Here is a 12,931-nt window from a genome sequence, read left to right as displayed (position 1 = left end):
GAGATTACCACTCAGAGCCAGAATTCATCCGAAGACGAACCCAGTGACAAGCAAGTTGGTGAAATCTCTGCCGCCACCACCCTCGGAGAGGCACTCGACGTGTATGGAAATGCTGCGACGGCCGAAGAGCTTGGATATGTACAACGAGGGTATGTATAATACTTGTCATCTTGGGTCATGCCACTACTAAGACCTTCACAACAGTCTCAAATCTCGCCATCTTCAGTTCATGGCACTGGGAGGTACAATCGGAACTGGTTTATTCCTAGGTATAGGCGAAGCTTTTCTGATGTCTGGTCCCCTCTCGGTCATCCTTGGGTTCTCCATCACTGGAGTTGCTGTGTATGCCATGATGGTGTGTCTGGGAGAAATGACGACCTGGTTGCCTCTTCCTGGAGCTATCCCTCAGTACTGCACTAGATATGTCGACCCTGCAATGGGCTTTGCAGTAGGCTGGAACAATTGGTATCTGTCAGCCATCGCCATCTGCACCGAAATATCTGCTGCCGCTGTATTGGTCCAGTTCTGGGACGATCAAATCACTCCAGCCGCATGGATCAGTATCATCATCGTGGTGGTCGTTTGTTTGAACATCTTTGCTGTCTCCATATACGGCGAGGCCGAGTTCATATTTGCAGCCATCAAGATTTTAACCATCCTCGGCCTTTTGATCATGTCATTCATCTTGGACCTTGGCGGCAGCCCTACCGGAGATCGTCTTGGATTTCGGTATTGGACAAATCCAGGACCAGTTATGAGGGAAGTGGTCGCCACTGGAGATGCTGGTAGGTTCTTGGGTCTCTTCTCGACTCTCATATTTGCAGCCTTTTCTTATGGTGGTGTGGAAATGGTTGCATTGGCAGCTGGAGAGGCTGTCGACCCTCGCAAGAATATCCCCAAGGCTGTGAAGCGACTCTTCTGGAGGATTGTAATATTCTATGTGTTGGGATCCCTTGCCATCAGCGTTCTTGTTCCATCCAACGACCAGGAACTCGGCAGCGCTTCACCATGGGTCATTGCCATCCGTAATGCAGAAATTCGCGTTCTCCCAAGCATCATCAACGCCGTCATAATCACTTCAGCATTCTCCTCGGCCAACGCATTCCTGTACGTGGGCTCACGATACCTTTTTGGCCTCGCTCTACATCACCAAGCTCCTCGGATCTTCCTCAAATGCACGAGCCGCGGAGTTCCTATCTATGGCATTGCTTTCACTGCCATGTGGAGTGGCCTGGCGTACACTGCAGTGTCTGCGGGCGCATCCAGAGTGTTTAACTGGTTCCGAACATTCGGCACCGTTGCCGCACTTTTGACTTGGTGTAGCATCTGCGTTGCTTACCTGCGCTTCCGTCGAGCGCTGCAACAACAAGGGGTTGATCGCGATACGCTGCCTTTCAAATCTCGGTTCCAACCATACACTGCATGGGTGGCTTTGTGCTACTTCTCGGTAATCATCCTGTTCAACGGATGGCAGGTATTCACCAAGGGCAATTGGTCAGCCCAGGGATTCATAACTTCCTACATAGGAGTTCCCATCTACTTTGTCATGTATCTTGGGTGGAAGTTCTGGAAGCGAACTTCTCTCGTCAAGCCAGCAGAGGCAGACCTTTGGACCGGCAAGGTTGCGTTGGACGCCAAAGTATGGCCAAATAAACAACCTAGAAATTTCCTGGAGAGAATTTGGCTCTGGATTGTTTGATTGCGAGGACTTGGAAGGAAGTGTTGGGGTAGAGAAACAACTGGCACTCAATCTGCTGTATCTAGAAAGTAGTTCCCTGTGAATTCCGAAAACAATCCATTCAGGGCAGCAATGTCCATGTCCATTGGCATTGGCTCCTGCAGTTCCATTGTGTTTGAGCTTGGTCCTTGACATGCAGCCTCAATCTTCTCCATCAGGTCGCTACAGTTTGACAGACAATTGTCTGCCAGATCCCATGCATAATCGTGGCGAAGAGACCTGAGTGCATCGATCATAGCCTTTGCAAGTTGTAGCGAGGGATTCCGTACAAGCCCCTTGGAGGTGAGAGCACTTCTCATCAGGAAAGTGGTTGCTGATGTGAGGGAGTAGGCATTGAGTGGGATCCAAAAATCTCGACAATGTGTTTCATCAAGTCCTCGAACAAAGTCTACAATCTCCTCAGAGACCCGGCGAGCTTGGATGTAATAAAGAGAATCCACATCATTGATCTGAAGGGAAGCTCTGTCAAGATCAAGTTGACAGCGGCGGACGACGAGTTTGACGGAGAGATAAGCCAAACGAAGATTCGCTGCACCAGGTCCGGCAAGGCCTGTTCCTCGAATGACCAATCGACGAAGGCTGTCCGATAATGAGTCCTCCCAGTGAGTCAACAGATTCTCGAGACCAAGCGGGGAGCCCTCGGGCTTCTTGGAGAAGTCATTCCCTAGGCGATAAACCAACTCCAAGCAGTGGCCGAGGACATCAGTTAAAGTTGTGAAAGCCACGAAACAGTGGGCTGCGGCTATTTGGTCTGTACTGGAGCAGGGACTGTATAGATCTTCGGCAGCCGGGGCTGGGACATCATGTTGCGTTCGATGGATCAAGGGTGGGGTCCCATATGCCAGGCTGCACCTACAGGGATCTTCAGCGAAGAGCCAGAGTTGAGAGACGACACAATCTTACCAGCGATCATAGACAAGGAGAATCCTCCAAATTCGTATCCTGAACTTCTTCTCTGTCGGTGATAGATTCCAGACTGTTGGATCTCGATTCAGGCCGAAAGCATTCGCTAGTGCAACGGCCATACCCAACAGACCGCCGTTCCCTAACATGTGGCTACTAGGTCTCCCAGAGAGGTTTAAAATGATAGATATTATCGTGGAAATCCCAGGTGTGCATTTGAACTCTGCCGTCATGGCATTCTCGGCCTGTATCCAAATCGAGTAGTGGTCAGGACATTGAAGCACGCGTAGCCTTGGAGAAGAGTCCCAGTACGTCAGAGTGTTCCCGTACAGAGTAGCCAGCAGCCCTGGTGAAATCTTCTCTTTCTGTGTTGCAAGGAGTCGGCGAAATAGTGATTCATCGAATATGGGAAATGATATGTTCATCTTTTCAAAAAATCTGTTCGAGCCTATGAGCAAGGACCACAAAATGGATATTCTCGGATCATGACTGAGTACTCACAGGTTTGTAAGCTCATCCCGATAAGGCTCGATGGTCTTTTCGATGCTTGCACACTCCGAAGCTGCTAGTGCTCGACCTTCTGCTTCTCTGCTCCCACGTTTCGGGATCGTGTTGAAAACGATAGGTCTCGAAGGTCCACTTGAATTATACGAGTTGGGGTGAAATCGCACTGTCCGCCCACTTTGGCCATATGGGGTATTGGAAAGATACTCTTGGAATACTTTGTCATCGTCAGCAATTGCAGGACTCACTACATGAGAGCTGCCTTCCCCGGATTTAGCGATAGAATCTATCACAACGGAGATCAAGTCGTCATGGTGCCCAGTAGATGGTGAAGGAAGCTCGTGATAGTCTGAGATGTTTCCATTTATTGACGCATCCAATTCACTTCGTGGGGTGGTATCTGGTTGCAGCTCGAGTTGCGATGAAGCCGGCGAAGGTGAAGCCAAGCTCCGAAGCCTTGAAACTTCGTTTGGTGAAAACACGGTGGCAGATATTCTCTTTGAAGGTGTTTTGAACAGACCCTTTGTTCTTCGTGGACGTTCAGCTGCTTGGGGAAAGACACAATCAGTGCCATTTGTCTGGCACATTAAGCAAGAAGGCGATGTATGTGTAGTTTTGCATCTGGATTTTCTTGATCGACATGGGATGCAGGCCGGGTGCAAATGTGACCTGTACGGCCTCCCCTCGACTGTGACATGCTGTTGTTGACGGATTGCGGTGTCCATGAGGAACGAGTAGAATGATTGAATTGTGCCATTGAGATCGTCTATCAGTCTATCCTTATCGTGGGCCACAGCATCAGTCATTACTGAAAGTCGGTGCCATCTAGTCTAATCTAATCTAATCTACTTCATATTAGTCACTAGCCTTCGAAACAGCATCGCGTCCTGCGCCTATCACTGCACTGTGATCAACCTCATCCTCTTCCGTCTCAGTGATGCATGCGCTGTTGTCAAGCCAGACGAGACAATAGCCAACCGCGAATTTCTCATTGAACATGTGCTGCATAAAGCTTGAAATCCCTCAAGCCAACATGACGACGCGTCGATCCTCGTGAAACACTGACCACAAGATCCTTTCCAAACTCCTACATTTAGTGCGAAGAACGGCTCCCAGTAGCTTCAGATGAGGCGGTTCACATTGGCATAATGAAAAAGAGACGAAATCCACGAAGAGCTAGGAGCAAGTCAGGCCAGCTGAAATGCGGCAAACGATAAAACCCATTCGACACACACCTCGACTTCCGCATTTTGAATCACTACACTCGCGATCGAGGATGTTCGAAATAAATGGCTCGCTGCAATAGATCGTGGTAGAATCGGCTTACCGTTGGAAAATCGCACAATCTCGTCCAATTGCACAAAGTTCTCATACCATTCTCTATGCTAACCGCAATTCGCCAGGTCGCTCTGATCAGTCTATCAATGAAAACATCTTCAAAGACCTTAGATGTTCGCTTGTCTTGACTTCTTCCTCGACCACTCGTCGAAGGTCCTCTCCGCGTCCGCGAGCCCATCAAACCCAAGCAAACTCTTCTGATATTCGGCATCACCCCAATTAAAGCTACACGGGCCTTGCCATGCACTATCTGGCAGACTCGCCAACTCTTTGTCGCGACGAATCTGCTCATCTCCGTCGGACAAGTGGTAGTAATGTCGAGTATCCACGGCACCTGCGACATTCACCTCGGTTCTTCTCTTTCTCAGATCTTGGTAAAGAAGCAGAAGGTCGGACAATTGCTGATTTCTCTGGTCAGGCACATCAGAGATACCCTGATTCTGCAACCGGGATAAGAGCAATGCGAGGATAGCGCCATCTTCCACAGCCATAGCAGCACCTTGTCCCTGGTATGGCAGTGTCGGATGAGAAGCATCTCCAAGAAGCGCAATCACGCCCTGTCCTTGTCAGCCTCATTCGTCCCCAGCATTCTCCCTGACTCACCTTGGTCCATTGGTCGAGTTCTTTGAAATGGAGAAGTTTCCACTTCAAAGCAGACTTCAGACATGAAATAATGGTATTCAAGCTGCCATCGTCAGATCAATTAATTGACCCAGAGCAATAGCAAAATCTTACATTGGATCCCATCCTTCAAAGTTTGCCGCCATTTCCTCCAGACTTCCCTGTGACGTTCGAACGCCTTCAGGTAAATCATCCCCAACGCTTGAGATTCGTGAGCAGGAGTCTTCAGTGCATATTGGGATCACTCACAGAAGTACCAAATTGTATTCCGTTTTGTTTCTCAACGGATAGAAAACGGCGTGTCTTCCTGGACCCAGCCAAACCTGTACATTCTCGGCTTCCATCAACTGGTCGATTCTTTCATTCTTGAAGGACTTCAAATGTTCCCTTGTGAAAGTCCCTCGATACGCAAGATCTCCAGTCTCGACAGGCGGGAACGATCGACCCAGAACGAGTTCCCTGACTCCAGACCACAAACCTGTCGGGAGTGTTAGAGAACCACCAGGACACAATGAGAGAGGCAATACCATCTGCTCCAACTACCACGTCCGCTACCAGACTTTTCCCGTCTTTCAGCACGACCATGTGCTTTCCGAAAGACTCCCCGATACCCTCGGCGATGCCAATAACTTCAGCATTTGTGAGTATGTCAGCTCCAGCTTCTCGAGCGGCTTCCAGCAGAACACTTTGGTAATCTCCTCGGTGAATCGCACTGTTCGAATTAGTATGAAAGTCGTTCCAGGACTGTTCCTCGCTTACAGCCATTCTGCGCCATATTCGGTCTTCATCCTCATGCCCATAGGCTTCTCGACCAGAACGTTACCATTCTGATACCTTCTCAGCGTAAACCCTTTGACTTGGTACCCTCCTGCTTGCTTGAGCTTGTCCAGTAAACCCAGAGAAGAAACAACCCTGCAAGCATTGGGTGGAATGTGAATTCCAGCGCCAATAGTAAGAATCTCAGGTGCTCTCTCAACGACAGTCACAGGCAATGGCGGATTTGCTCGTCGGCATGCAATCGCACAGGCTAGGCCACCAATTCCCGCACCAACCACCACGACATGAAGGCCGTTCTGCAACTATAACAGATGATAAACTCGCAATGTCAGACCTAAATCTTGTGAGCACTTACCGGCTTGTGTTGGTTGTTCATGTTTCGTTGGACCTATTATCGTATCGAGAGTTCGGATATGCAGCTTATTTGCCCAACAACATTCGAGTGTTTGACAACTCAGAGCATCGTGCCTAGTCATATTTAGAGCAAAGCTGGGGCATCATTATACCCCGTATTTTTTTACCTGTTGTCCCCCGAACCACCGGCTCGGAGTTTCCGCTGTTCCTTGATGATTTGGCATGATCATGCATGGCTGAGTGTACTGCGTGCTCTATCTCGTGGGCAGGGGCAAAGGCCTGGGGACCTGGTGCACCGCCCATTCGTACATTGAAAATCTGCCTTGTTCCGAGACCTCGTTCCGCTTATTGTCATCCTCGAAGACGTGTGGGACCCCCCAGGCCGTCGTTACCTGGTGGTTGGGCCCGTGCTTAGCTGTTCGAGGCCCCTGGCATTGCTCGCTTTAAGACCCCCGTCCACGCCTTTTGCTGACTACATTATGGCCTAAGCATGCCCGCAGGTGGATACGGACTTGTGGTCGATAGATTGAATCTTACCAATTGATGCCGTTCGTGCCGCCGATTTTTGGAATTCATCGACTTACGCCTGGCACACAAGCCACAGCGTCTCATTCTTTTGACCGAAAAATGTCGCCCCCGTAGATACAGTCAAGAGTCTGTCCTGAATCTATCCTCTTCTTTCTCGTCTTCACACCGCTCTGCTTCGTGACCAAGTAACTTTCAATCCTTCAACACTTTGTGAGGTCATGATGGCCTCCTCGAGCGACATATCACGTGGTACCACTAGGACTTCGGAAGGAGTTTCGGCGTCGACCATGCGACCCCAGAGACGTTCCAGGGCCAAAGATCCAGCCGATCGGAAGAGGGCTGTCTATGTCGAGGAGGCCTGTATCTTCTGCAAAGGTCGCAAGATCCGATGTGATGGAAAGCTGCCATGTGGACCCTGCCAGCGAAGGTCCTTTGACTGCCGGTACACGAAGCCTCTACACGGCGACGGTCATTTAGGGAGTAATGCTCCAGCGAGTGTATCAGGAAGTCCTTCTTCCAGAAATTCCGACTCTGTGTAAGCCGTTTCCGGGAGACGTTTTGATTCGATCAATTGTCTAACCTCTTTCTTTGGTTCAGTGGACTCTCAGAATTGACGGATATCGTGGCCCGTCTGCAAAAGAAGATTGCCATCCTAGAACGGGGAAATGCTACGTCTAGTAGTCGAGATGAGGTTTCCGAGGAGCACGGAATCGGTTCGATAAGCAGCCATGCTCTCCCTAACGATGTGGTCGAGACACAGCAGCAATGCATGCAAGACTCTACTGCGCCAGGATCATCACCAGTCTTTGCAGGCCCAACCAGTGCAGAGTTCAGCTTCGGTGTCGCCAACATCATTCTAGAACAGGAAAATGGTGCAAGCCCAGGCCAGTCCAATCAAAACCCTGAGCTGGCAGCGGCCTTGAGTTCCCACGAGAGCGAAGATCAAAATGTACCCACGTCGCAGGGTCCCATATCTCCAGATCAAGCGGCACTGCCATTGCACGGTCTTCAGCTGCACGATACCCTCCGGCTGATTCAGCTGTATCATGAAACGCTTGGGATTCTTCATCCAATCGTCGAGATTGACGCGTTGATTAGAACGGCCAACTCTGTCTTTTCAGTCCCCAACAGTATCTCAGACTCCTTCAATCAGCCTACCACCTTGCACCTTGCTCAACTGAAGATGGTCCTGGCAATTGCACTGCTGGGTGAAGGTGGAGGATCGTGTCCACTGGCAAAGATACTTCACGAAGACCTCAAGCCAGTCATTTCAAGCCAGACAATGGCACGGACATTCACTTTGGAAGGCCAGGCTCTCCTTCTCCTCACAGTGAGTCCTCCCTCGCTCTCGAATAATGGCGTTCACGGCGTCTTTGAGTTACTCGTGCGTCCGTGCTGACTTCTTCCAGGCATATTTCCACGTAAACCAGGATGACTCGAGACTGGCCTCACGCTACGTGGTGATTGCCTCGAGGATCATGATCGAAGCTGGACTCCACCTCAAGCACATTCGCCGACGCCTTTTCCCACACGCGGCAGAACACTCGAGGCTTCTTGTTGTTCTGACCACTTGCATGTACCTCGATAGGCAACTCAACTTTAACGCGGGATTGCCCCTGACTATGAAGGAAGCAGACGTTGACATTCCCGAGGGAGTAAGTTTGATCTTCCAGAATTGTTTTGATCAGCTCTGATACTTTGTCATAGGAAACGATGCCGGCATATCTGGCGGCCATGAGCTCGTACATGCGCATGGGTCCTCGAGCGTGGGCGTCCGTGACCGACGACCGTGGTCGACTCAAATACCGAATCAACAGTGAAGATTTCGAATTCATCGACTTCCAAGTGCGCCGATGGCAAGCCAATTTGCCCGAAGACCTACGGATGGATAGCTCACTCGACAATCACGAATCCGAAACCGAGATGGCCTTCAACAACAAGACCCTGGACAAAGGCACCCAGAACCTGCGATTCATTTTGTACCTACGGGCCAACCAGTTCAAGATCGTCATCATGAGACCACTCTTGTTCTCGTCGCAGACGCTCCAGGCCAACCTCGAACACGTCCACAAAATCGTCCACCTCGCCACCGACAACATCTCGACCATTGTGACCATGAATGAGAGACACGGCTTGTACGAGAAACAACAACCACTACTCAATTTGTTCTTGTCTTCTGCCTTGTCCACCTTGTTTCTCATCTACGTCCACTTGATCTCGAACCCACCACAGCAACAGCAAACGAATAACGACCCCCCTCAACCGCAACAACGACCAGAATTCATCAAGGACGTCCAGCAAGGAATCAACAAAGGTTTGGAGTTGTTACGAATCTACTCATACTGTCGCTCTTCGCAGCGTCTGTCCAACAAATTCGCCACGCTCTTACACCGGTTGGGTTTTTCAAAGTCGACACAACAGCAACAGCAACTACAATCTCATTCTGGTGGTGTAGAGAACAACACCCAACAACTGTCACAGCCTCATGTGAACCCTTCACACTCGCCCGCCGACGGCATGACCAAAGATATGGTCATGGTTGGAGCTACCGACTCCTCGTCCAACTCCGGCTCTCTGTCCTCGGGGACGGCTTCGTTTGAATTCTCGAGCTGGAATTGGTCCAACTTTTTACCCATGGGGAGCAGCCCAGGTGGTGTTTCCAACCCGCCGGGATTTCAATTCCAGCCCACGAACAATCACCACGATTTCGCTTCCTTTTCGTACCCGGAGTTGAACCCGATCCCCGTAGTACCGCCCAACGGCACAGGTCAATTCAACGACGACATGCTCTTGACATTTATCAATGATTTCTCTTAGCAAAGGGTTTGACCACAAGTATGAGTTGATGTGGATGGGAAATATGAATATGACTGTTTCGATTTTTGGGTTCGATGGAGAATTAAATGATTGACCCATCCATGAGATAATACGGTATTGGTTCGTTGGACGTTTTTTAATCTATAAAAATCACGAGCATGTAACATGTAGAACACGAAATAAATCTCATCATGATGTCTATCTTGTCAAGACAAAGGGAAAACCGACCCCTTCTAGGTCAATTGTCAGACCAGACAGAACAGTAGTTTGATCGATCTTGCTTGCTTCATTCTGACATCTCCATCACTACTCGTGTCTTTAAACCCTGGCAATAAAGATATCTATAAATCTCATCCTCAGACTCAGACTCTCTCAACCCCTTGACAAAATCGATTTCAGAACCGTCCTCAACTTGTTCTCGCCATCCTGTTCCCATTTCTGACATCTCCAGGCGACGAAATAATCAGGCCTCACCAACACACAACCAGACTCCTCGACGTCCCTCACCTTGACCCAATCGAGGTACCTGTCCTCGTAATCTTGCCTCCAGCCTATTGAGTAAGCGGCCAGGGGAATACCCAGCTCGGCCGAGACCTTGGCTGCGGCGTCCTTCCAACCCTGGCCGCCAATGCCGGTGAACAGACAGAAACTGGCCTTGCCGGCGAGGTCGAGAGTCGAGATGGCCTTTGAGGGGACCGTGTTGCTCAGCCACACGTGCGGCAATCTGGCACCCGGGTAAGTGGTCGGGTGGTAGTGTTCCAGGGGATCCGTGGCGAAGGTGGGCATGGCCCCTTGGTCAGACTTGTACACTGCCGACGAGGTGTATCTTTGGTTCATCTCGATGCCCAAACCGTGCTCTTCTCGGTTGATGAGTCTCAAGCACGCCTCCAGGTCTTGACGGCGTTTCCGGCCCCTCTCCGAGTCCTCCTTGAGGATGTTGAAGGCCTCCATTCGCTTCTCGACCGTGGGTTCGAGGTTGCCCAACACCTCCCAGATTTTCTTGTGGTTTCGAAGAGAGGCGTTGGCTCTGAAAAGGCAAAAAAAGTCAGCTTGTTCGTGTTTCCTTTGTCCTGATTGTCCAAAACTTACTGTGTGACTACGTCCAGGCCTACAGGTTGACGTTCGATACTAAAACTGTCGAGCAATTCTCTCCCAGCCAGTCCTGTAGTTTGCTTGTCAGCAAGAAATCTTGCAGTATTTCTCGTTCCAGTCTTCGTGCTTACCTTTGTGGACCATGGCCACTTTCCAAGCCAAATTGTGAGCATCCTGAATGCAAGTGTTTGAACCTAGGCCGTGGTTCGGTGGGTGTCGGTGAACGGCATCACCTAGACAAAAAACATCTCCCTTGGAGTAGGCTTCTGCCGCCGTCTCGTTGATCATCCAGGTAGAGATGCCCTTGATCTTGACCTCGATCGAATCATCCCCAATGAACTCACGGACGCGCTGCATGTATTCTTCGGGGGTCCGGACTTTTCTCTCGGCCTCTGCGGTGGGGAAAATGATGCACAGCCATTCGAACCAGGGTTTGACCATTCTGATACATCCGATCCAGGCGAAATCAGGGTGCTCCTTGTCTGGGGTGAGGAGCCAATGCAGGTTGCCCATACGGTTCTCCATGAGATGTGACATGTCAGCCTCCATGAGAATGTTGATGGCGAAACCCTGGCCGGGTCTCTTGATCATTGGGATCCCCGTCTGTCGCATGATGGGACTGCGGGCACCGTCGGCACCAAAGAGAAACTTGGATCGAACTTTGAAGTCGCGCCCGCTGACCTTGTCGTGCAAGGTGGTGGTGACACCCTTACCCTCGGGTTCCTGCACATAAGATACAAAAGTCGTATCCCAGCGGCTCTTGAATCCATTCAGTGTCGCATACCGTATCAGCAGAGGCTCGAGCAGAGTCTGTGGTAAGTCCAATGGGTCTGAGGGACTGGCGAGTTCGTAGTCACCCTGCAAAATGTAAGACAAGCGCCGGACCGCATTGCAAACAACAACACCTACCTTTCTTTTCGGGTCGTTGCCCCATGAGTATATGCGCGCATACTCCTCTCCGGCAAAGCTATTCGACCATCGGGTGTGAACCATCGAGTCTCCCGAGGTGCCAATGATGTAACAGTCTCTGTCTACACCAATATCTCTCAGGCAGTCTAGGTGGTGTTAGAAGGGCCCATGTTCTTTCAGAGCAAATAGTGGTCGGTCTTACCAAGGGCAGCCATATTGGTGATATGTGCTCGTGGCGTATCTGCATTGCCGGGATCTTGACTCACAATCAAGCCAGTCAATCCTGTGATGAAGAGCGTTCAGTCAGAAAGGACAACTCTCGTATCATGCATGCCAATGCGCTCACCATGTTGAGTCAGGAAAGATGCCAATGCGCCGCCAGCTGGGCCTGTACCGACGATGAGGTAATCTGTAAACACTTCGATTCCCTCGTCATCGTGTCCAGCTCCGTTGACGCCGTTAGTTTGTGCCATGATGTTCTGCTGCTAGTGCTGGCTCTTTACGTGGAAGAAGGAAGTCGTCAATAATCTACAACAAACCGCGACTTGTTGGATCTGATTTGTTTTTTTACTTTTTTATTTTTTTGGGTTCCTGATCAGTAAAGGAATTCGCGTTCCGTCAGTAGTCGCTCCACTCGAGTCGCCCGTACCCTTCGTATCCCGTAGAGAATGACAAGATCGGGGCTTCCCATAACCCCATGGGTTGTCGATTTGGCGCGCAAAGAACCTTGGATTCTTGGGGCCAGTACTCCGTTTAGGAGGCACTCCGTACTCCGTCCAGTGACCGTTGGAAAGCTCCGGCGGCGGTACCGAAGTCGCCAAAAGACCGCGTGATGTGATGGATCCAGGCGGCAGAACGCACAAAGTCGCTAGACATGTGGCCTGGGCTTGCGAACGAGCCACTAGGACATTTGGCAGGGCTTTGGCCGGAACTCGATGGGGCCAACCATCTAGCAAAGAACCAGGGTAACACTCGTATCATCGAGGTCGGGAAGGACTGGGGTTTGAGATCTTGCGGAACCCCATCTCTGCATTCTTCGTCTTCCCTCGAGTTGAGCTCTGTTGATCTGCCTCTTCTACCCCTGCCGTGGAGGATGTTGTGATGACTCGATGATTCGCTGACTATTCTCGTCCAAGTGCATGCGTCTCCCCCGGCACATGTCTGCAACGCTATTGCGACGAATCTGCCCAAAGTCAGACACTTTCAGTAGTGACTCGGAGTAAATATATTCCAGGAACTGTGGTCAACCCTGAGCTTCATTACTCCACATTCATTATGGCTAGCAAAGAGGACATCGAGTAGTAACGCCTCACAGAGTCGAGTTGAGCTCTCGCGAATATATGTACAACG

General features: G+C 50.4%; 3 protein-coding genes across 3 annotated transcripts; 1 reads left to right on the top strand and 2 right to left on the bottom strand.

Annotated features, from left to right (window-relative positions):
- Window positions 1-1,746: 1,746 nt before the first annotated feature.
- On the bottom strand, window positions 1,747-3,951 carry PV06_08587 (uncharacterized protein; the record flags this gene model as incomplete). The annotated part of the gene is made up of 3 exons (XM_016409940.1): window positions 1,747-2,590; window positions 2,642-3,079; window positions 3,143-3,951. The coding sequence occupies 3 exons, from the start codon at window positions 3,949-3,951 to the stop codon at window positions 1,747-1,749; spliced, it is 2,091 nt and encodes a 696-aa protein (XP_016260248.1).
- A 2,874-nt stretch (window positions 3,952-6,825) lies between these two features.
- Window positions 6,826-9,776, top strand: PV06_08586 (uncharacterized protein). The gene is made up of 4 exons (XM_016409939.1): window positions 6,826-7,298; window positions 7,361-8,093; window positions 8,173-8,418; window positions 8,471-9,776. The coding sequence occupies exons 1-4, from the start codon at window positions 6,982-6,984 to the stop codon at window positions 9,578-9,580; spliced, it is 2,406 nt and encodes an 801-aa protein (XP_016260247.1). The 5' UTR covers window positions 6,826-6,981; the 3' UTR covers window positions 9,581-9,776.
- Window positions 9,777-9,864: 88 nt separating this feature from the next.
- On the bottom strand, window positions 9,865-12,339 carry PV06_08585 (uncharacterized protein). The gene is made up of 6 exons (XM_016409938.1): window positions 11,928-12,339; window positions 11,784-11,864; window positions 11,582-11,727; window positions 10,804-11,530; window positions 10,670-10,742; window positions 9,865-10,607 (listed from the first exon to the last, which is right to left on the bottom strand). Exons 1-6 carry the CDS (start codon window positions 12,052-12,054, stop codon window positions 9,953-9,955), a joined length of 1,809 nt encoding a protein of 602 aa, XP_016260246.1. The 5' UTR covers window positions 12,055-12,339; the 3' UTR covers window positions 9,865-9,952.
- Window positions 12,340-12,931: the final 592 nt, after the last annotated feature.

Source organism: Exophiala oligosperma (genome assembly GCF_000835515.1).
Source record: "Exophiala oligosperma strain CBS 72588 unplaced genomic scaffold supercont1.8, whole genome shotgun sequence".
Taxonomy (NCBI): domain Eukaryota; kingdom Fungi; phylum Ascomycota; class Eurotiomycetes; order Chaetothyriales; family Herpotrichiellaceae; genus Exophiala; species Exophiala oligosperma.
The sequence above is the reverse complement of the archived record's forward strand: the minus strand, read 5'-3'. Positions and strand labels throughout refer to the sequence as shown.

What these genes read in the sequence shown, in the direction of transcription:
- PV06_08586 (XM_016409939.1), top strand. Translation starts at nt 6,982, where the DNA reads ATGATGGCCTCCTCGAGCGACATATCACGTGGTACCACTAGGACTTCG. An exon ending in TCCAGAAATTCCGACTCTGT is followed by an intron (nt 7,299 to 7,360) that starts GTAAGCCGTTTC and finishes TCTTTGGTTCAG; the next exon opens with TGGACTCTCAGAATTGACGG. An exon ending in AGGCTCTCCTTCTCCTCACA is followed by an intron (nt 8,094 to 8,172) that starts GTGAGTCCTCCC and finishes GACTTCTTCCAG; the next exon opens with GCATATTTCCACGTAAACCA.
- PV06_08585 (XM_016409938.1), bottom strand. Translation starts at nt 12,054, where the DNA reads ATGGCACAAACTAACGGCGTCAACGGAGCTGGACACGATGACGAGGGA. An exon ending in CACCAATATGGCTGCCCTTG is followed by an intron (nt 11,728 to 11,783) that starts GTAAGACCGACC and finishes AACACCACCTAG; the next exon opens with ACTGCCTGAGAGATATTGGT. An exon ending in AGTGGCCATGGTCCACAAAG is followed by an intron (nt 10,743 to 10,803) that starts GTAAGCACGAAG and finishes AGCAAACTACAG; the next exon opens with GACTGGCTGGGAGAGAATTG.